This window comes from Pristiophorus japonicus, chromosome 11 (assembly GCF_044704955.1).
Source record: "Pristiophorus japonicus isolate sPriJap1 chromosome 11, sPriJap1.hap1, whole genome shotgun sequence".
Lineage (NCBI taxonomy): Eukaryota > Metazoa > Chordata > Chondrichthyes > Pristiophoridae > Pristiophorus > Pristiophorus japonicus.
The window spans coordinates 58,688,722-58,713,228 of NC_091987.1; the positions used below are offsets into that span (position 1 = coordinate 58,688,722).

General features: G+C 46.1%; 1 protein-coding gene across 2 annotated transcripts in view; it reads left to right on the forward strand.

The window, feature by feature from the left end:
- Positions 1 to 24,507, forward strand: part of tspan7 (tetraspanin 7) — a 125,851-nt gene that overhangs the window by 92,214 nt on the left and 9,130 nt on the right. For both annotated transcript variants that reach the window (XM_070892924.1, XM_070892923.1), the window contains exons 4-5: positions 994 to 1,089; positions 12,719 to 12,874. In XM_070892924.1, coding sequence (XP_070749025.1) covers positions 994 to 1,089; positions 12,719 to 12,874 — 252 coding nt within the window. The remainder of the gene's footprint in view (positions 1 to 993; positions 1,090 to 12,718; positions 12,875 to 24,507) is intronic.

The following is a 24,507-nucleotide window of genomic DNA, read 5'->3' on the forward strand; positions in this document are numbered from 1 at the left end:
TGTCCAATGTATTTACATATATGAGAACTAATAATTAGTAATGGATTGTTTGAGTTTAATTTACCCGCTGATTATAGTGCAAAATATTGACTCCATTCAACTTCTTCCATTGTACTGTAGCAAAAAATGTTTAGTTTATCCATTGCAAAGATTTTAATTTGACAAAAATTATAATTTTTCTTCACCTCCAAATTGTTGCATATGTTCTCTGTGGAGCCATGTTGTGTATGTAGCCTGGGTGTTGTAAATGGGGGGGGGGGGCAGGGGGTAGGGGGTAAAGGGAGAGATTGATTTGTAGCTGATTAATCATTTTAAAAAAATTGTCAGAAAGACGGCAAACATTAAAAGGTAAAAATGAAGACACAACATCAGCACTGGAGTGAGCTTCCTATCTCCCCACTTCACAGTGCCCTGAAATAGAAAGTTAGCAACAAATGGGAATGGAAAGCAGAATGAATCTTTAGACCTGCAGTGCACAAAAAGGATAAATACATTTCAAAATATGTCAAACCTATTTAGCTACAATAGAAATTAGGTAAAATTCAACCAGCGAATAAATAAAAACGGTGCCTGAGAACTGAAGTGTTTCTTCCATTGCCTATAAGTGGAATCTTTATGAAATAACTATTATCACTGTGTAAACCCTCACACCCTCCATTCTTCCAACACTGCCTGCATCTCCCCCTCCCTCCCCAACCACCACCACGAGCAGCAGTGCCTTCAGCCACCTATAATGTGGAATTCTCTTCCTCATTCCTTCTGCCTTGTATCTCTGCCCACCTTCAAAATCCTTTTTAAAACCTCTTTGGGCTTTAGGTCACATCTTCTAATCCCTCTCTCGCTCTCTCTGTTTGAGTCCCCTGACCCACCTGTAACGTGCTTTGGGATATTTTGTTATGTGAAAGGTGTTATAAAAGTGCAAGTTGTTGAGTAATATCAGCCACAGCTTTTGTTCTTTGTCCAAATAGCAAATGTTGTTTTGTCCTTCTGCAGATCAAAGATATTTTTCTCAAGACTTACACGGATGCTGTTCATAATTACAATGGAAAGGATGAGCAAAGTCATGCTGTGGATGATGTACAGAATAGTGTAAGTAAATCAGTCATTAATAACAACAGTATCAAGTGCAGTTCGCTTCTATTAGGTTTGGCAAAGTCTATTAAAGGAAGCTGGCTGTAATAAATGACATAGTTCATAAATACTGAAACCAGAGTTGAAAAGTTAAGCTGTCATAGCTGTACCTTGTGAACTGGCATTGCCCATCACTGCTCCTTCATGCCAAAACATATTTACTATACGAGATAAATCACTGTGCCCAGGGAGTTTGTGTGGAAGTTGTATTTATACAACATAGTTCATAGAGAGCTGAGTGTTAAAAGATCTCAGCTTTTCGCATTAGAATTGGCACCCCAAGTTAGACAAGGGAATGTTGTTCAGGGTTCCTGCTTTTGGTCAAATATCAGTGGCCCCTATTGAACATAAGAACATAAGAAATAGGAGCAGGAGTAGTCCATACGGCCCCTTGAGCCTGCTCGACCATTTAATACGATCATGGCTGATCCGATTATGGACTCAGGTCCACTTGCCTGCCCGCTCCCATAACCCCATACTCCCTTATCGGTTAAGAAACTGTCTATCTCTGTATTAAATTTATTCAATGACCCAACTTCCACAGCTCTCTGAGGCAGCGATTTCCACAGATTTACAACCCTCTGAGAGAAGAAATTCCTCCTCATCTCACTTTTAAATGGGCGGCTCCTTATTCTAAGATTATGCCCCCTAGTTCTAGCCTCCCCTATCAGTGGAAACATCCTCTCTGTATCCACCTTGTCAAGCCCTCTCGTAATCTTATATGTTTCAATAAGATCACCTTTCATTCTTCTGAATTCCAATGAGTAGAGGCCCAATCTACTCAATCTTTCCTCATAAGTCACCCCCTCATATTTCCGGAATCAACCCTGTGAACCTTCTCTGAACTGCCTCCAAAGCAAGTATATCCTTTCTTAAATATGGAAACCAAAACTGCAGTGTTCTAGGTGTGGCCTCATCAATACCATGTATAACTGTAGCAAGACTTCCCTGTTTTAATACTCCATCCCCTTTGCAATAAAGGCCAAGATTCTATTGGCCTTCCTGATCACTTACTGTATCTGCATACTAACCTTTTGTGTTTCATGTACAAGTGCCCCCAGGTCCTGCTGTACTGCAGCACTTTGCAATTTTTCTCCATTTAAATAATAACTTGCTCTTTGATTTTTTTTTTCTGTCTTTCCAACATTATACTTCATCTGCCAAATTTTTGCCCATTCACTTAGCTTGTATATGTCCTTTTGCAGATTTTTATGTCCTCCTCACACATTGCTTTTCCTCCCATCTTTGTATCGTCAGCAAACTTGGCTATGTTACATTCGGTCCCTTTATCCAAGTTGTTAATATAGATTGTAAATAGTTGGGGTCCCAGCATTGATCCCTGTGGCACCCCACTAGTTACTGGTTGCCAACCAGAGAATGAACCATTTATTCCGACTCTCTGTTTTCTGTTAGTTAGCCAATCCTCTATCCATGCTAATATATTACCCCCAACCCCATGAACTTTTACCTTTTATGTGACTCCTTGTCACATGCCTTCTGGAAGTCCAAATACACCACATCCACTGGTTCCCCTTTATCCACCTGTTATATCCTCAAAGAATTCCAGAAAATTTGTCAAACATGACTTCCCCTTCATAAATCCATGCTGACTCTGCCTGACCGAATTATGCTTTTCCAAATGTCCTGCTGCTGCTTCTTTAATAATGGACACCTCCATTTTCCCAACCACAGATGTTAGGCTAACTGATCTATAATTTCTTGCTTTTTGTCTGCCTCCTTTTTTAAATAGGGGCGTTACATTCGCAGTTTTCGAATTTGCTGGGACCTCCCCAGAATCCGGGGAATTTTGGTAAATTACACCCAATTCATCCACTATCCCTGTCACTATTTCTCTTGAGACCCTGGGATGTAAGCCATTCGGTCCAGGGAATTTATCCGCCTTTAGTCCCGTTATCTTACTGAGTACCACCTCCTTTAGTGATTGTGATTGTGTTGAGTTCCTCCCCCCCTATAGCCCCTTGACTATCCACTGGGATATTTTTGTGTCCTCTATTGTAAAGACTGATACAAAATATTTGTTCAGAGTTTCTGCCATCTCCATGTTCCCCATTACTAATTCCCTGGTCTCATCCTCTAAGGGACCAATGTTTACTTTAGCCACTCTTTTCCTTTTTATATACCTGTAGAAACTCTTGCTATCTGTTTTTTATTTCGTGCTAGTTTACTTTCATAGTCCAACTTCCCTTTCTCAATCATTTTTTAGTCATTCTTTGCTGGCTTTTAAAAGCTTCCCAATCTTCTGACCTCCCACTAGTTTTGGCCACTTTGTATGCCCTTGTTTTTAATTGGATACCATCCTTTATTTCTTTAGTTAGCCATGGATGGCTTTCTTTTCTTTTACACCCTTTCCTATTCACTAAAATATATTTTTCTTGAGAGTTATGAAATACCTCCTTAAATGTACACCACTGTTCATCAACCGTCCTACACTTTAATCTATTTTCCCAGTCCACTTTAGCCAACTCTGCCCTCATACCTTTGTAGTTTCCTTTATTTAAGCTTAGTATGCTGGTTTGAGATCCAACTTTCTCGCCCTCCATCTGAATTTGAAATTGAATCATGCTATGATCACTCATTCCAAGGGGATCCTTTACTAGGAGATTGTTTATTAATCCCATCTCATTACACAGGATCAGATCCAAGATAGCCTGCTTCTTGGTTGGTTCCATTACATACTGCTCAAGGAACCCGTCCCTTATGCACTCTATGAATTCTTCCTCAAGGCTACCCTGACCAATTTGATTTGTCCAATCAATATGGAGGTTAAACTCACCCATGATTATTGCTGTTCCCTTTTTTACAAGACCCCACTATTTCTTGGTTTATACTCTGACCAACAGAGTTGCTACTGTTAGGGGGCCGATAGACTCTGCCCACCAATGATTTTTTCCCCTTATTATTCCTTATCTCCACCCAAACTGTTTCAGCATCCTGATCATTTGAGCCAATATCATTTCCCACTATTGCAGTGATTCCATCCTTTATCAACAGGGCTACCCCACCTCCTTTTCCTTTCTGTCTGCCCTTCCGAATTGTCAAGTACCCCTGAATGTTTAGTTCCCAGTCTTGGTCACCTTGCAACCACGACTCTGTTATGGCTAGCAGATCATACCCATTTGTGCCGACAGCTCATCTAATTTGTTACGAATGCTGTGTGCATTCAGATAAAGAGCTTTTAAATATGTTTTCTTATCATTTTCTCCTGCTATAACCTCAGTTTCTGATACACTCTTATAGGTTCTGTCTCTTCCTGTCATGCTCTGGCTTTCATTTCCCCCAATGTTACCCTGTTCTATTGCCTTCACCTTGTGCTTTGAGCTTTTAGGTTTCTGCTCACCTGAACCTTGCCCCCCACTAATTAGTTTAAAGCTCTCTCTGCAGCCCTAGTTATTCGGTTCGCCAGTGTCATGTATGTAACCACAATGTGACACCACTGTATTACTGTATACACTCAATCTAGATGCACACCTTGACCACAAGGGGTGAAATTGTGGGAGACACTCCTTACCTGATCACTCAGGTATAAAAAGGGAGGTCCCACGCAGGGTCACTTTCTTTGGAGTCCTGTGTATAAAGAGTTCAGGTCACAGTGACCTTGTCCCCAGAATGTGCCTCGTGTGGTTTCATACTGTAGAGTAAGGACTTTACATTGGCGACAAGAAACGGGAATTCACGACCCATGAGAATGGCCACCGGTAGCACAGAAGAACGGTATTGTATTGGGGAAGAAGGGGACGATTTTGTCGAGAGGCTTTAGCAAAGCTTTGTTACGAAAGAATGGCTGGGGGATGCAGCGGCCGACAAGCAAAGGGCTCATCTCTTGATCAGCTGCGGACCAAAGACTTACGCGCTCATGAAGGACTTACTAGCACCTGAAAAGCCGGCAGACAAAACCTTTGAAGAACTTAGCAAATTGATCAGGGAGCACCTCAAACCGGCGAGTAGCATACATATGGCCTGACACAGATTCTACACCCACCGACGTCGTGAAGGACAGAGCATACCGGACTTCATAGTGGACCTCCGGCATTTGGCCAGCCTCTGTAAGTTCAGATGCCTGCACGGGGGAGATGTTAAGGGACTTCTTTATCAAGGGCATCAGTCATGCGGGAATTTTCCACAAATTAATTGAGACCAAGGATTTGACCTTGGAATCGGCGGCGTTGATGGCTCAAACTTTCATGGCGGTGGAGGAAGAGACGAAAATAATATACGCACGCAATTCTGCCTCTAACGCGGCGATAGATCAGGGAGTCAACATCATCAATGCGCCTTCGGAGTCCGAAGCAATAGACCCCAGAGCAGGACTGCAACAGAGACAATGGCAAGTTGAACGGACATTCACGCCATCACAGTGGACAATGCGGCCTGGGATGGAGCCATTGACACCCACTAATAGGGTACTTAAGAGCAGTCAAAGGGACAGTCAGCGCGGAATGCCTGGCCATAGCCCTTTTGTTCCCAACAATGGAAACTTTAACTCATGCTGGAGGTGTGGGGGAAAACACTCAGCTAGATCATGCAGATTTCAACAGTTTGTCTGCAGGAACTGCAATCTCAGTGGCCACTTAGCTCGAATGTGCATGAAGCCTGCAACCAGACTAATATATGAAGCGGATGGACCAGAAGAGGGTTCTTTGAGGCAGGATGACTTTTGGGGCAAAGCGATGGACGCCGAGATTCAACGGGTCCATGTGGTGAATATTCACAGTTCATACACCAGAACACCACCAATGATGATGAGGGTTTTATTAAACGGTATCCCTGTACACATGGCGCTGGACACTGGGGCCAGCCAGTCACTCATGGGCATTCAGCAATTTGAGAAGCTATGGCCACTTAAAGCCAGTAGACCCAAATTAGCATGTGTTGACACACAATTACGGACTTACACTAAATAAATTATTCCAGTGCTAGGCAGTGCAATGTTGGCTGTCATACACAATGGGTTAGTGAATCGGCTGCCACTCTGGATTGTCCCGGGCAATGGTCCCGCACTGTTGGGGAGGAGCTGGTTAGCCGAGATGAACTGGAAATGGGGGGATGTTCACGCAATGTCATCTGTGGAGCGAAGTTCGTGCTCACAAGTCCTACAACAATTCGATTCACTATTCCAACCTGGCGTCGGGACTTTCAAAGGCACTAAAGTAGTGATACACATCACCCTGGACGCCAGGCCAGTGCACCATAAAACCAGAGTGGTGCCATATGTGATGCGGGAAAAGATCGAGAGCGAACTGGACCGGCTGTTGCGAGAGGGCATCATCTCGCCTGTCGAATTTAGCGACTGGCCAGCCCCATCGTTCCCGTACTAAAAGCGGATGGCTCTGTCAGGATCTGTGGCGACTACAAGGCCACCATCAATCGGGTGTCCCTACAAGATCAATAACCGCTCCCGAGAGCGGAGGACCTTTACACCATGCTGGCAGGCGGCAAGCTGTTCACCAAGTTGGACCTCACTTCAGCCTATATGACCCAGGAACTGGCCGACGAATCTAAGCTACTGACCACCATCACCATGCACAAGGGACTGTTCGTTTATAACAGGTGTCCGTTTGGCATTCGATCAGCGGCCGTGATTTTTCAACGTAACATGGAAAGCTTGCTTAAATCCATTCCGGGAACGATCGTATTCCAGGACGACATCCTCATCACGGGTCGAGACACCGAGGAACACCTCCACAACCTGGAGAAGGTGCTACGCCGCCTGGACCGGGTAGGCCTGCGACTCAAAAAGTCTAAATGTGTGTTCTTGGCTCCTGAGGTTGAGTTTCTGGGCAGGAGGGTTGCTGCAGATGGGATTCGGCCCACCGAATCCAAAACAGAGGCAATTCGACGAGCACCCAGGGACTGCAACACATCAGAGTTGCGTTCATTCCTGGGACTGTTGGAACTATTTCGGGAACTTTCTGTCGAACTTGAGCACATTGTTGGAGCCGCTACACGTGCTCCAGCATAAGGGTTGCGATTGGTTTTGTGGGGACTGTTGGGAACGGGCTTTTGGTCGGGCGCGAAACCTACTTTGTTCAAACAAGTTGTTGACCCTGTATGACCCCTATAAAAAATTGGTTCTGACGTGATGGGGTTAGGTGCGTGTTGCAGCAGGGCAATGCTGAGGGTCAACTACAACCTGTGGCTTATGCCTCCAGGTCGCGCTCTCAAGCAGAACGGGGATATGGGATGGTTGAGAAGGAAGCGCTAGCATGTGTCTATGGTGTAAAAAAAAATTCATCAGTATCTATTTGGTGGGAAGTTTGAATTAGAGACGGACCACAAGCCATTAACATCCCTGTTGTCAAACAGCAAGGCTGTCAATGCCAACGCATCAGCTCGCATTCAGGGATGGACTCTCACGCTGGCTGCTTATGACTACTCCATCTGGCACCAGCCCGGCACTGAAAATTGCGCTGACGCGCTCAGCAGGCTACCACTGGCCACCACTGAGGGGGCAGCGGAGCAAAGCGCCGAGATGGTCATGGCTGTCGATGCCTTTGACAACGCAGGCTCCCCCATCACAGCCTGCCAGATCAAAATCTGGACAAACAGAGATCCCCTTCTATCCCTGATTAAGAAATGTGTCCTGACTGGGGATTGGGTGCCCGCACACTGAGCATGCCCTGAGGAGGTCAGACCGTTCCACAGACGGATGGATGAGCTCTCCATCCAAGCCGACTGCCTGCTATGGGGCAGCCGGGTAGTTATGCCCCAGAAGGGTAGGGAGGCATTCATCAGGGAACTCCACAGTGAGCACCCAGGCATTGTGCTGATTAAGGCCATTGCCCGTTCACACGTTTGGTGGCCTGGAATTGATTCAGACCTGGAACACTGTGTTCGCAGGTGCACGACGTATGCCCAGCTAGGTAATGCCCCCAGGGAGGCCCCGCTCAGCCCATGGCCCTGGCCCACCAGGCCATGGTTACACATTCATGTTAACTACACGGGCCCGTTCATGGGTAAGATGTTCCTTATTGTGGTAGATGCGTACTCGAAATGGATCGCGTGCATCACTCTGAATTCATGCACATCATCCACCACCGTGGAAAGCCTATGTGCGATCTTTGCAACCCATGGCTTGCCGGACATCCTGGTTAGTGATAATGGCCCATGTTTCACAAGTTATGACTTCCGAGAATTTATGTCGGGCAATGGCATCAACCACGTCAGGACTGCGCCGTTCAAGCCGGCCTCCAATGGCCAGGCGGAACGTGCGGTCCAAATCATTAAGCAAGGTATGCTCAGGATTCAAGGACCCTTCCTACAATGCCGCCTATCGCGTCTCTTGCTGGTCTATAGATCCCGACCGCACTCGCTCACGGGGGTCCCGCCCGCAGAGCTACTAATGAAATGGACACTCAAAGCTCGGTTGTCCCTCATTCACCCAGTCCTGACCGACATAGTTGAGGACAAGCGCAAGTCACAAAACGATTACCATGACCGTAATGCGAGGAGGAGATGTATAGAAATAAATGATCCTGTATTTGTCCTCAATCATGCCATGGGGCCCAAATGGCTTGAGGGCACTGTAATTGACAAAGAGGGGAATAGGGTCATCGTGGTAAAACTCAACAATGGTCAGATATGCCGTAAGCATCTGGACCAAAAAAAAAAGGTTCAGCATCGACACGAGGTACCTGAAGAAAACCATGAGATGGAGCTCACCACACCGCCAGTGAACGAGCAACAAAAGCAATCAGCAGAATGCACAGTCCCTGCGGTCAGCCCGGACAGGCCAGAATCACCACAGGTGACATACACTCACGTCCGTGTCCAACAACCAGAGCCCCAACTGCGACGCTCCACGAGGGAGCATAGACCACCTGAAAGACTAAACCTATGATTCCCATAAGACTTTGTGGGGGGAGGTGATGTCATGTATGTAACCACAATGTAACACCACTGTATTACTGTATACACTCAATCTAGATGCACACCTTGACCACAAGGGGTGAATTTGTGGGAGACACTCCTTACCTGATCACTCAGGTATAAAAAGGGAGGTCCCACGCAGGGTCACTGTCTTTGGAGTCCTGTGAATAAAGAGTTCAGGTCACAGTGACCTTGTCCCCAGAATGTGCCTCGTGTGGTTTCATACTGTAGAGTAAGGAATTTACAGCCAGGACCCTAGCCCCAGCCGTTCCAAGTGGAGTCCATCCCGATGGAACAGCTCCCTCTTAGTCCAGTTCTGGTGCCAATGCCCCAGGAACCAAAACCCATTTCTCCCACACCAGTCTTTGAGGCATGAGTTAAGCTCTCTGATCTTATTTAACCTATGTAAATTTGCTCGTGGCTCGGGTAGTAATCCAGAGATTATTACCTTTGTGGTTTTGCTTTTTAATTTGGCCCCTAGCAGAACCTTCTTGTCTGTCCTACCTATGTCGTTGGTACCCATGTGGACCACGACAACTGGATCTACCCCCTCCCACTCCAAGTTCCTCTCCAGCCCTGAGGAGATGTCCTTAACCCTGGCACCAGGCAGGCAACACAGCCTTCAGGACTCACGCTCACGGCTGCAGAGAACTGTACCTATCCCCCTAATGATACTGTCCCCTACTATTACAATGTTTCTTTTTACTCCCCCCGCTTGAATGGTCTCCTGTATCACGGTGCTGTGGTCAGTTTCCTCATCCGCCCTGTATCCCTGCTCTCTTCCACACACGGAGTAAGAGCCTCGAACCTGTTGGACAAGAGCAAGGGCCGAGGCTCCTCCATCACTACCTCCTAGATCCCCGTATCTTCCTCACTCGTAGTCACACCCTCCTGTCCTTGACCGCTAGCCAAATCTGAGTTAGTTAACCTAAGGGGTCTGACTACCCCTGGAACACAGTGTCCGGGTAACTCTCCCCCTCCCCGCCGTGTCTGTAGCTCGGACTCCAGCTCATCAATACGGAGCCAAAGTTCCTCGAGCTACAGACACTTACCACTGTGGACCTCAATGGGTCCACCAGCTCCCACATGTTGCAGCACTGACATAGCACCCGTCCTGCCATCTTAATGTATTTAAATAATTAATTTGGTTTTATTTTTAGTCCCACCAATGCCACAGAATTCTAACCTTTAGTAAAACACACACTATTTATATTTAGCAAACAGTTGATTAAATAATTAAGCAAGAAAGGAGAGAGAACTCACCAACCAATCACTTCCCTGCTTTCCTGTGACGTCTAATGTAGTTGTCCAGTTCCACTTCGTCGCAGTCACCAACATGCTCGCACTGCTCGCTGGAGTATCTCGCTGCTGCTGCGGCCTTTAAGCTGCTTGTGGGGGGGAGCTGCTTACCTGAGGTCGCGGTGATCTGCAAGTACACACATGTTGATGTCGGGTAGCTCAACAACATTCACTGTCCTAAGTCACACATCAGTAATGGTCATTTGGGAGAAGTACCACAGGATATCAGGTGTCCATGACACTGTATCCAGCAAACTGTCAATGCCTTAAGGAGGGAAGGAAGGTTGACAGAAAATTGGGGAAGATAAAAAAGCATTTTTTTTTAAACCCACAGAAAGGGAAACATAAAGAAATGTTTTAGAGATTTTAGCTTGCTTTGGGAAATGTTTTGGTAGAGCAGGAGGCTGTTCATCCAAACAGTTTGGGAACTGCCCCTCTTCAGATAAGTAAATAACTGATCCCATATTAATTCCAATATTCTTTATTAAACAATTTTAATTCAGCAGAGAAATTCACTCTGCTCACAGATCAGAATATCTCACCAGTGATGGCAAGTTATAATTCTTTTAGTGATAGTAAAGACTGACACTTAGACCTGTTGCTACCCGCACAATATCCTGCTTATTATAAGCAGGACAATCCTTTGAATAGTAGCATGGCTTTCACATTCTAAAATATTGCACACAGCATGCTTACTGTTAGCTGAAGACTCCAGATGTGGTTTTATCCCTCACTCAACTGAATTGGCAGTTGAGTGAGGAGAGAGAAATATTCTCTGCATGAAGTCAATGATGTTACAGTTGTGTTACAACACTTCCAGAGCTGTCATCATCGGGTGGAAAAGTTAAAAATGTGGTTCATTATCACAAAGAGTGAGATGCTTTTTAGAGCCACTTAAACATGGGGAGCAACGCTTGTTTTCCAATGTGAGGCTATGGTTCCAATAATTATAGGGAGGCAGGGAAGGCTTGGGACATGCCAAAAATGGCAAAGAACCCAGCAAAGTCAGGGACGTGAAGGTTCTGCCGAACTTAACGGCAGAACCTCATTAACATGTTTTAAATCCGTTTCCCGCCCTGCAGTCAACCAAATGGATGACTTGGCTAGCTGCCTGGGGCACCACCAGTGGCAGGAGGCCGCAGTCGGAGACCCTTAAGAACAGTCCCGACAATTGCGAGGCGGCAAGTCTGGACATCGTAGCAGGAGCTGCGGGGAAAGAAGAGAGGACTTTGGGGCTGGGGGATGAAGGTCTGTGATTGGGAAAGAGGCACAGAGAGGGGGGCCAAAGGCTTCCTTGAGGGGGTGTTGATGAAATGCTGTGCCTCTCCACAGCGGGTCAACTCCAATGCCACGAAACGTGCTGCCATAAAAACAGCAACAGGCGTGGGCATAGCGTGTTAGGACTGCGTTTTGCGCATTTGACGGTTTAACCCCACCCGCTCGTGGTGGCATTAATATTAAGGCCTATGCTTTTGCAGAATTGGGGCGCATTTTCGGTATGGTGTGACCTCTGCCTGCTCTAAAGATGCACTCCTGATTCTGGACGATTTTTCTGGCCTTGCGGCCATTTATAGGCAGGTTACCCCATCTTTGCCAGGGAGTTTTCCCGGACTGTGGCATAGATTGACTGTGGCAAGCTTCAGAGGCTTGTCAAAACATCGGGGGGAAAAAAACACTCATTTCATTTTGGCACATAAACTTATGCAATCAATTACTCAGTGATTGATTACATAGGCTCTTCGGGCAATTAAATTTAAATGGCCTCCGGGTTACCCATAGCAGCACTGGTCAACAGTAGTCCCTCGCATCCAGCATTGCTAGGACAAAAATGACAGAATATATATTGGATGATATATCTCCCATCAATTGCATATTATTACAATATGCCTGCCCATATATGGGCTGACATAATGTACATTACCTGTCTCTTTTGGCAGGAAATTGAAGGGTTGTATGAATGGACGGTAATGTGCTCGAAAATCTGCTCACCCTATTTCTGCATTTTTTTTTAATTGGCCTGCGGAGGGTGGCAAATCCCAACTTGTATTTTTAAACAAATTCTCACTCTGAATGATTGAGGATTTGACTGTATTTACATGGATGCGATCTCAGGATGCCTAAAGCTCACATCTGCCAGTCTCTGGTATAATGACTTAGTTCATTCACTCCTGGGCTGCCATACAGAAACCTCATGGTAACACGCTAACACTGCATTTAAGAGCTCTCTCTCTTTCTCTTTATTTCTGTAAGACCACTAAGCATTAAGTTTGGCGTTTTGTGTATCCTGTCTTTTTTTTCTTTCTTGTTGTGCCTGTTTTTCTCTCTCTCTTTTTGTTTCTCTCCTTCTCTGTTTCTCACTCTCAGCCATGATAAACACAAATCAAATGTTCTTCTTTTGCAGCTGCGCTGTTGTGGTGTGCAGAACTATACAAACTGGAGCACCAGCACCTACTGGCCTGAACATGGCTTTCCTCGCAGTTGCTGTATAAACAGCAGTGACTGTAACCCACAGGATTTACGGAACATGACTATTGCTGCCACTAAAGTCTACCAGCAGGTATATTTTCAGCCATGCCACAGTTTGAAAACATGTAGGCAGCTTAGGCACTATTACTGTAGCGAGGATTTGGATTTTGTATGTAATCCACCTTTATTTTTGAATGTGCAAAAGACATGAAATGCAGTAAAGAAAGAACTTCTAGCTCAATCACCTTGGTACACCCAAAATTAATTTACAACGAATAATAATTTTTGAAGTGCAGTCACTGGTATTATGCAGACAAACACAATCTGCACACAAAGTCCCACAAAAAGCAAATTAATGAATGACCAATCTTTTTTGGTGGTGATTGTATGAGGGAAGAATGTTAACACAATGGGAGAACTTCATGAACTTGCTTTGGAATTTTAAACATCCACCTGAGCAGGCAGAGAGGACATCAGTTTAATATTTCAAGGCAAAGGTTCCTGTTCAAGTGCTTGGCATGAAAGAAGATTGTCTGGGCAGGGCACTGAGGAATGTCAGGTAGGGAGGATTGCACATCTGACACAGCCAGCTCAATTTTTCTGCCTATTCATTTAAATATATGAAAAATTGTGTGGAAGATCCTGTCCACCCAATTTTTCTACATCCACCATGCACAGACAATCCTTTATGACCAAGCACTGTAACAAGAAGATCTGAAAGATAGCATTTCTGACAGTGCATCAATCTCTTAATATTACAGTCGGGGGACTGCTGCTGAGTATGGAGAGGCTTAAAGCAAGGAAATGACGAAAGAATGTAAATGTTTAATGAGGAGAAACCTTACCACACCTTGAATTTTGCAATATATATTTCTTCGCTTTATTTACCCTTTTCTATTTTGTCCAATTTTAAACTCCCAACTATTTACAGAGTCAGTCTAAATCTTGTGCTCCAAGCGGTGCTTGAACATAAAACCTTCTGACTCCGAGATGAGCATGCTCCTCGTAAGCTAAGTTAAAAAGGATTAATCACCACTTGATTCAATAGACCAGTACTATTTTCTGCTGTAATATAAATGTGCTGTTTTCTCGGGAGGGTTGTAGGGCTGGAGGAGGTTACCAAGATAGAAAGATTGCAATGAACATCAGTGGGGGAGGGGGAGGGGATGAGTAGACACTACAATATTTCAGACAACTTGTATTGACTTAGATCATTTAAAACATGAAAAAAATTGAAAAACCATTGTAGAAGAAGAAATTACCATTAGAAAAAGTTTTAATACAGATTTAGAAACATAGAAATCTACAGCACAGAAGGAGGCCATTTCGGCCCATCGTGTCCGTTTTGTTTTCTATGTTCCTTTACACAACCAATAAAATGGGACAGCATCGACATGGAATCGTTTTATATTGAATTTATTTTTCATTCTGTAATGTAGCGGTACTATTACTGCATAATTAATGAACCACTGGGAGGCAATTGTTTGGTCCATTAAACATCAACTGCAATGTTGATGGCCCTGGAATTAGTTGGAAATCAATCTTTTATTTTGACCATCTGTATCCTGATACTTTTCATCAATCTCAATTTCACTGAAGGATTTTTAATAGACTGTAAAATTTTTATTAACCCATTCACTACCAAATTTCTACCCAGCTTTTGAATATATATCTTCACCTGGAAAATGTAATATTATATATACTATTTATTGTGGTCTTCACGGAAAGAATGAAAAATGATAATGTGTATACCCTTCCCCTCTCATGATAGCTATGCACTGTCACTGTTCCCTTCTCTCTTCAATTTGTTAAATATACCATAACTGTCCCCCTCCCCTACCACTTCACCCAGAGATAAAAGTGTTTAACTTTGTGGGAGGGAGATTGCACCTTCATGTGAATCTTGTTTCCACCACTGGGATTTTTTTCCCCCATTTGATCTTCTGGACTCCTGTCACTGGGACACTGCTTTGTTACTGGATCGCTTGGGAGCCCAGCCTGCAACCATAAGGTAACCCTTATTTATCTAAAGTTATTTCCTGCATTCCTGGGCTGATCACCATTCCTCTAATGGCTTCTGGGCTTGTCATGTATCCTTTATGGTTACTGCTTGCACTATTACAAGGTGTGCCATCAGAGAGCACCGCAGTGGGAGACTTGTAGGTTACCCTGTACAGGTGTGCCTGGCCTCGTATAAAAGGCAGGCCACCAGGTGTGATCCTCACACTGGAGTTATCAATAAAGGACTAAGGTCACTACAGTTCAAGTATAACACATTGCCTCGTGGAGTCATTATCAGAGCATCTAAAGACATAACAATTGGCGACGAGATTACAGACCTTCACGCGAAAATGGCTACCCTTGGTACATTGCAGTAGTTCACCGATGATGATTGGGACACCTTTGTGGAGAGGCTTGACCATTTCTTCACAGCAAACGACCTGACAGGCGACACACTGGCTGATAAGCGCAGAGCTATCCTGAAAAACAGTTGTGGGCCCACCGTCTATGGCCTCGTCAGGGACCTGCTGGCACCAGCGAAGACAATGGCCAAGCTAGGGAATGGAAGACCAGCAGAAGAGCAGTGCAAGGAAGGTAGTGCAGGGATCCCCTGCAGTCATCCCCTGCAAAACAGATACACTGCTTTGAGTACTGTTGAGGGGGATGACTCATCAGGGGAGGGCAGCAGCAGCCAAGTTAATGGCACCATGGCTGGCTCTGTTGCAGAGGAGGGCAGGAAAAAGAGTGGGAGAGCGATAGTGATAGGGGATTCAATTGTAAGGGGAATCGATAGGCATTTCTGCGGCCACAACCGAGACTCCAGGATGGTATGTTGCCTCCCTGGTGCAAGGGTCAAGGATGTCTCGGAGCGGGTGCAGGACATTCTGAAAAGGGAGGGAGAACAGCCAGTTGTCGTAGTGCACATTGGTACCAACGACATAGGTTTTAAAAAAAAGGGATGAGGTCCTATGAGACGAATTTAAGGAGTTAGGAGCTAAATTAAAAAGTAGGACCTCAAAAGTAGTAATCTCGGGATTGCTACCAGTGCCACGTGCTAGTCAGAGTAGGAATCGCAGGATAGCTCAGATGAATACATGACTTGAGCAGTGGTGCAGCAGGGAGGGATTCAAATTCCTGGGGCATTGGGACCGGTTCTGGGGGAGGTGGGACCAGTACAAACCGGACGGCCTGCACCTGGGCAGGACCGGAACCAATGTCCTAGGAGTGTTTGCTAGTGCTGTTGGGGAGGAGTGAAACTAATATGGAAGGGGAATGGGAACCAATGCAGGGAGACCGAGGGAAACAAAATGGAGACAGAAGCAAAAGACAGAAAGGAGATGAGTAAAAGTGGAGGGCAGAGAAACCCAAGGCAAAAAACAAAAAGGGCCAATGTACAGCAAAATTCTAAAGGATCAAAGTGTAATAAAAAGGCAAGCTTGAAAGCTCGGTGCCTCAATGCGAGGAGTATTCGGAACCCAGGAGAGGGCTCTAAGCTAGTTAGAGTGGGTGAGGGCGCAGATGAACAGGACCCCAAGAAAGAATGCAAAAGGCAGGAGGCAACAGAGCAGAGTAGCACTGGGTTAAGTGTAAACCAAAAGGTGATAGGAAGGGACAATATGTATGAATATAAAGAGGCTGCAGGAGGGGTCAAAACTAAAAATCATGGTTTAAAAGCTAGTATTAAAACACTTTACCTAAACGCACGCAGCTTTCGAAATAAAGTAAATGAGTTGACGGCACAAGTCATTACAAATGGATATGATTTGGTGGCCATTACAGAAACGTGGTTGCAGGGTGGCCAAGACTGGGAATTAAACATACAGGGGTATCTGACAATTCTGAAGGATAGACAAGAAGGGAAAGGAGGTGGGGTAGCTCTGTTAATAAAGGATGATATCAGGGCAGTTGTGAGAGATGATATTGACTCTAATGAACAAAATGTTGAATCATTGTGGGTGGAGATTAGAGATAGTAAGGGGAAAAAGTCACTGGTGGGCGTAGTTTATAGGCCCCCAAATAATAACTTCACGGTGGGGCGGGCAATAATCAAGGGAATAATGGAGGCATGTGAAAAAGGAACGGCAGTAATCATGGGGGATTTTAACCTACATATCGATTGGTCAAATCAAATCGCACGGGGTAGCCTGGAGGAGGAATTCATAGAATGCATACGGGATTGTTTCTTAGAACAGTATGTTACAGAACCTACAAGGGATCAAGTTATCTTAGATCTGGTCCTGTGTAATGAGACAGGAATAATAAACGATCTCCTTGTAAAAGATCCTCTTGGAATGAGTGATCACAGTATGGTTGAATTTGTAATACAGATTGAGGGTGAGGAAGTAGTGTCTCAAACGAACATACTATGCTTAAACAAAGGGGACTACAGTGGGATGAGGGCAGAGTTAGCTAAAGTAGACTGGGAACACAGACTAAACAGTGGCATAATTGAGGAATAGTGGAGGACTTTTAAGGAGCTCTTTCATAGTGCTCAACAAAAATACATTCCAGTGAAAAAGAAGGGTGGTAAGAGAAGGGATAACCAGCCGTGGATAACCAAGGAAATAAAGGAGAGTATCAAATTAAAAACCAATGCGTATAAGGTGGCCAAGGTTAGTGGGAAACTAGAAGATTGGGAAAATTTTAAACGACAGCAAAGAATGACTAAGAAAGCAATAAAGAAAAGAAAGATAGATTACAAAAGTAAACTTGCGCAAAACATAAAAACAGATAGTAAAAGCTTTTACAGATATATAAAACGGAAAAGAGTGACTAAAGTAAATGTTGGTCCTTTAGAAGATGAGAAGGGGGATTTAGTAATGGGAAATGTGGAAATGGCTGAGACCTTAAACAATTATTTTGCTTCGGTCTTCACAGTGGAAGACACAAAAATCATGCCAAAAATTGCTGGTCACGGGAATGTGGGAAGGGAGGACCTTGAGACAATCACTATCACTAGGGAGGTAGTGCTGGACAGGCTAATGGGACTCGAGGTAGACAAGTCCACTGGTCCTGATGAAATGCATCCCATGGTATTAAAAGAGATGGCGGAAGTTATAGAAGATGCATTCGTTATAATCTACCAAAATTCTCTGGACTCTGGGGAGGTACCAACGGATTGGAAAGCAGCTAATGTAATGCCTCTGTTAAAAAAGGGGGCAGACAAAAGGCAGGTAACTATAGGCCGGTTAGTTTAACATCTGTAGTGGGGAAAATGCTTGAAGCTATCATTAAGGAAGAAATAGCGGGATATCTAGATAGGAATAGTGCAATCAAGCAGACGCAACATGGATTCATGAAGGGGAAATCATGTTTAACTAATTTACTGGAATTCTTTGAGGATATAACGAGCATGGTGGATAGAGGTGTACCGATGGATGTGGTGTATTTAGATTTCCAAAAGGCATTCGATAAGGTGTCACACAAAAGGTTACTGCAGAAGATAAAGGTACGCGGAGTCAGAGGAAATGTATTAGCATGGATAGAGAATTGGCTCGCTAACAGAAAGCAGAGAGTCGGGATAAATGGGTCCTTTTCGGGTTGGAAATCGGTGGTTAGTGGTGTGCCACAGGGATCGGTGCTGGGACCACAACTGTTTACAATATACATAGATGACCTGGAAGAGGGGACAGAGTTTAGTGTAACAAAATTTGCAGATGACACAAAGATTAGTGGGAAAGCGGGTTGTGTAGAGGATACAGAGAGGCTGCAAAGAAATTTAGATAGGTTAAGCGAATGGGCTAAGGTTTGGCAGATAGAATACTGTGTCGGAAAATGTGAGGTCATCCACCTTGGGGGGAAAAAAAACAGTAAACGGGAATATTATTTGAATGGGGAGAAATTACAACATGCTTGTGGTGCAGAGGGACCTGGGGGTCCTTGTGCATGAATTCCAAAAAGTTAGTTTGCAGGTGCAACAGGTAATCAGGAAGGCGAATGGAATGTTGGCCTTCATTGCGAGAGGGATGGAGTACAAGAGCAGGGAGGTCCTGCTGCAACTGTACAGGGTATTGGTGAGGCCGCACCTGGAGTACTGCGTGCAGTTTTGGTCACCTTAGTTAAGGAAATATATACTAGCCTTGGAGTGGGTACAGAGACGATTCACGAGGCTGATACCGGAGATGAGGGGGTTACCTTATGATGATAGATTGAGTAGACTGGGTCTTTACTCGTTGGAGTTCAGAAGGAAGAGGGGTGATCTTATCGAAACATTTAAAATAAAAAAAGGGATAGACAAGATAGAGGCAGAGAGGTTGTTTCCACTGGTCGGGGAGACTAGAACTAGGGGGCACAATCTCAAAATACGGGGGAGCCAATTTAAAACCGAGTTGAGAAGGAATTTCTTCTCCCAGAGGGTTGTGAACCTGTGGAATTCTCTGCCCAAGGAAGCAGTTGAGGCTAGCTCATTTTAATGTATTCAAATCACAGATAGATAGATTTTTAACCAATAAGGGAATTAAGGGTTATGGGGAGCGGGCGGGTAAGTGGAGCTGGGTCCACAGCCAGATCAGCCATGATCTTTTTGAATGGCGGAGCAGGCTCGAGGGGCTGGATGGCCTACTCCTGTTCCTAATTCTTATGTTCTTATGTTCTTATGTAAGACGTACAAGGAGCTCGTAACACTGATCCGAGCAACTCAAGCCCAAGGAGAGCACCTCACAGCCAGACACCGGTTTTACACTCACCGACGGCCCGAAGGCCAGAAAATCACGAAATATGCAGCAGACCTCAGGAGGTTGGCGGCACTGTGTAATTTCAGCAAGCACCTCACCGAAGCGCTGTGGGACATTTTTGTCATTTGAATCGGCCATGAGGGCCACCTTCATAAGCTACTGTCTGCAGATACCACAGTCACACTGCAGAAGGCCATCTCTGTGAGCCAGGCATTCATGACCCCGACCTGCGGTTCTGGGCAGTTGACTCAGCCTCAGGACTCAAACCCGACAGGTACTGTGCACCAAGTGGCATCTTTTAGAGGCTACAGAACGCGAACCTTCTCAGGGAAGAGAGAACAGTCCCCAGAGTCCCTTAACTCAAGAGTCCGCCGAGGGGAGCTAGTCGACTAGCTCCATGCTGGTGTTGTGGGGGGAATCACAGGGCTCACCAGTGCCGTTTTAAAGACTATGGCCCCAAGTTTCCACATGATTTGCTCCTGATTTTTAGGAGCAACTGGTGGAGAACGGAGTATCTTAGAAATCGCAATTCTCCACATTTAAGTTTTCTGCAGTTCTAGTCATGTAGAACAGTTTCACTTTTGAACAGAATTTTATTTTCAAAAGAGTGCGTGTCCGGCCACTGACGCCTGATTTGAAAGTTTCCACAGTGAAAACGTACTCCAAACTAACTTAGAATGGAGCAAGTGAAGATTTTTGTCGGCCTGAAAAAACCTTGTCTACACATTAAAAAATCAGGCGCAGGTTACAAATTAGGCGTCCGGAACGAGGTGGGGGGGGGGAAGGGAAGTCATTACATTCTACAATAAATCCTTAGTTATACTTATACAAATATTATACAAATAATTCCAACCTGAATAAAAATTATAAGCAAAGAAAAGATTAAATAAACCATGTTCCTACCTGTGTGAAAGTGCTTCAGGCAGGCCTTTCAGGCAGGGAGAAGGCTGCAGGAAGCCTCACGTTGAGGCAGCCGTTCCCGACGGCAGGGGGGGGGAGGCAGTGAGGGCCCGACCGACGGCAGCCGGGGGGAGGCAGGGAGAAGGCTGCAGGAAGCCTCAGAAGTTGAGGCAGCCATTCCCGACGGCAGGGGAGGGAGGGAGGGAGGGGGGCCCCCCTGCCGTCGGTCGGGCCCGTCGGGAAACGGCTGCCTCAACTTCTGAGGCTTCCTGCAGTCTTCTCACTGCTGCAAGAAGCCTCAGTGCTGATCATGGAAGGGCAATGTGGTTTTATTAAAACATTTTTAAAATTGAACAGCTACAAAGAACTACAAAAATGGCCGAGTGCCAATGTTTCCTTCACACTGCGCGTGCGCAAACGCTCCAACGCGCACGCGCAGGGTTGCCGGCACGAAAAAAACTCATTTAAATTGTACCCGCCCCCTCCTACTTACAAAATCGGCGCGAGTGGTAGGCTCCGCCCCCTGGGCGCCACGCCAAGCTGACATCGAGCTGCAAAGCGCTCGAGAATAGCGCGTTTTTTTTCAGGCGCCGTTCTCGGCGCGAAAAACGGGCGCCCAGCTCGGAGGGGCGCCTGTTTTGCCGCGTGTGGAAGCTTGGGGCTAAGTGTGTAAAGGCTGCAGCACAAAGGGCCATCTCCAGCGAATGTGTAAAAGAAACATGACTCACTGTGTTGATGAAGAGTCTGCAGATGGCCATGAATCCAGCGCGGATTATGAAATGATAGTCAGAGAGGTAGCTCAGCCCCATAATGGGGTATCTAGCATGTTTACCTGCACCACCGAGTATTCCCCATTGAGGATGGAAGTCGAGATAAATGGTGTTCCAGTCTTCATGGAAGTGGACACGGGGGTGAACCAGTCAGTAATGATTCAAGAAGCCTTTGAGAGGCTATGGGACAATCAAGCTGAACGACCCAAGTTGGTCCTGGTTCAGGCAGAGCTGCACACCTACACCAATGAACTTATCCCAGTCGTTGGTAATGCGGATGTAAAGGTACTCCATGATGGCACGATGCACATCTGTGGATTGTTGCAGATGATGAACCAACGCTACTCGGAAGAAGGTGGATGGAGAAGATCCATTGGAAGTGGGAAGACTTCACCCCTCCAGCGATCGACGTCCTCTGCGCTCGGAGGCAAAGCAAGCCCTCACCTGAGGGTGGACACGGCCCCAGAGAGCAGACTAGCACAGCACCCGAGGCACACACCGCTCAGCATGACTGCGTGGAGGTGATCCAGCTGAGAGGACCCAAACGCACCTTCCAGGCTCCAGTGGCAGGACTTCGGAGGAAGAAAATCAGATCCAAAAGCGACTTCCCAGCTTCGGTGGCAGAATCCAGGGAGAAGAGGATCACCGCAGTCGACATCATGGATGGAGGAAAGATGGCGCCCAAACCATGAGGTGACGCGCTGAAGAAAAAGATGGCGGCGGCCAGACCACGAGATGCAGCGCTGATGGAGCAACACGTGGCACCAAACGGAGAAGATGATTGGGGTAAAGCAAGCAAGGCTCTCTTAAAGGAGGCCTGCAACCCACCACACTTAAAGGGACATTTTCAAATAATGTAAGAGCAACTGTGAGTTAGATGTAAAATGTGCAATTGAGGATCAGAATTGTGTGCATGCACTAAGCAAAGAAAAGGCGCGCGATCGGAGCTACAGGTTATTTACAATGAGTAACGAAACGTTGTGCGATGTAGGATTTCAACTGCACTCAGTCAATGCAGTGGGCAGACACCCATCGGGAGCACATAGGTCCAGCGAGCTACCCAATGTAGTAGCCTGCGTCCCTGGGACCAGAGTTATGTACCATGGAGTGTGGCCACAAGCAGCCAATACATACGAGCTGCAGAGCAAGTGATCTCAAGAGGGCAACGGCACTGGTATCGATACCCTGCCTCTGACCGGCTCCACCTCTCAGGCACCCGATGGCACCAACCCCCACGAGCCTGAAAGAGCAAATTGTGCTAAGGCACAGTCCCCAGACCCCATCGCCACCAAGGCCATACCCATCACTCGCAACAGTTCTCCCAAAGGGGGCCAGGATCCCAAACCAAACCATGCCCAGGCAAACGAGTCAGCAGTTGCTAGACGACAGCTCCTCGGAGCAGCAACGACCCAGGGCGCAAAGAAAGGACAGGGAGGTCACAGGCATCTGTGAACCTGCCCGACTCAAGGAGCAACGGCAACAGCCCCCAGAGCAGGCAACTTGAGCCAACCGGGTTCCCACTGCCAGCACTGGGCACCGCGCCGCCATCAGACTGTCTGGGCACCATCCAGCAGTTCTGGAACTAGCTTGTCCTTGCGCACCGGTTACCGATCCCCAGCACGTATCAATAATGTATCTCACCAGTCCAATGTACTTGCCTCACAACTGAAGCACAAATGTAATGTAAACTTTTTTTTCTGGACTTAAATGTAAATGAATGCAATGAGCCTCCGGCATAATCTATATGTTGGGGGGGCGGGGGAAAGAGAATGGAGTGGTCATGGACACACACAAACATAAACCACCAGCACTCTACTGCCAATGAAACACCAACCACTCACCCAAGATAGAAATGACCTGCCAAGGGTCAATCAGATAGAGCTAAGCCCAGAGCACAGTCAATGCAGAGGCGATTTACACTAAAGGCTTGGGGGTGGGGGGGGAGAGTGATGTCATGTATCCTACATGGTTACTGCTTGCACTATTACAAGGTGTGCCACCAGAGGGCACTGCAGTGGGAGACTTGCAGGTTACTTCTACAGGTGTGCCTGGCCTAGTATAAAAGGCAGGCCACCAGGTGTGATCCTCACTCTGGAGTTATCAATAAAGGACTACGGTCCCTACAGCAAGTACCACACATTGCCTCGTGAAGTCATTCTAAAGACATAACAGGGCTGATCTCTGCTGATGTGTTGGCTCCTAGAGAGGAGTCCACTGCTCTTCTGGCTCCTGAGCAGAAGTCTGCTGTTCTGCTGGTTTCCCGGACTGATCATCACTGTCCTGCTGGTTCCCTGGGCTGGATCCTGGTCTGGTTACCTGCACTTTATTGTGCTCTTCTGCAGACTCCAGACCCATGCTTCACTCCTCCAATGGCTACTAAATCATGCCCACCCCTCTCCACCAACTCCTGAATCATTCTCCACTCCTCTATTGATGTTTGGATCAAATACCAATCCTCCACTGGCTCCACACTTTTCTCTGCTGCTAGCTTCTGGACTAGACTTCACGCATAACTGGATTCAAGGTGAACCTTTACTCTCCTGCTGGCTCCCAAACTGGACTTTTCTCCACTGTTGCCTCTTGCCCAGTAGCTTCCCTCACAATACAAGCCCTCAGCTATTGTATTGATTACCTTTTTCCTATCAGCTGCTACCTTAAGAACCTTCCTTCCCATACTTCGCTCTTTGCCACTGGCCTTTTTGCTCTAAGGTCTCCCTTCATGTCCATTGCAGTGCAACTGTTAGTTGCCATTGCAGACTTCGATCACTTCATCCCACTCATCCTGGATATTCTCTGCTATGTACATGTGGAAACAAATTCATCGTCAAGCCCTGGTAACTATCTCATCCAGTTCTCTGCTGGGAGGTTTAACCTCCTCTCCATCAATGTTACCTTTTCCTCTGCTCCCATCACCTGCCAGCTAATCATCAATCATAGTCCCACTCTGTATCGCCGTTGTGAATGTTCACTTCCTCATGAACAAGGCCTTCACCATTCAATTCTTCATTGTGGATGGAAAAGAGAGAAGAAGATACTCCTGGAGTCGAGAGGCAGGGAAGTTGGAGCGACAGAATCCTGGCTTAAAGCAGCAATTCCTTCCCCCTCACTGAAACCTCCCCACCTTGATACAGATTCCATCACTAATCCCACCAAACCTCTGTTGCATAGCTCATGTTGCCAAGTCACAACTTAATCTTTGCTTCTATTCTGCTAGCATCTTTGTTTTCCATCTCTTCCAGCTCTCTGTAAAAATCTTTGCCATGTACTGTCTCCCAAGACCCACGTTCAATTCCTTATCGAAATTCTGAAAAGGACCCGTTTATCCCGACTCTCTGCTTCCTGTCTGCCAACCAGTTCTCTATCCACGTCAATACATTACC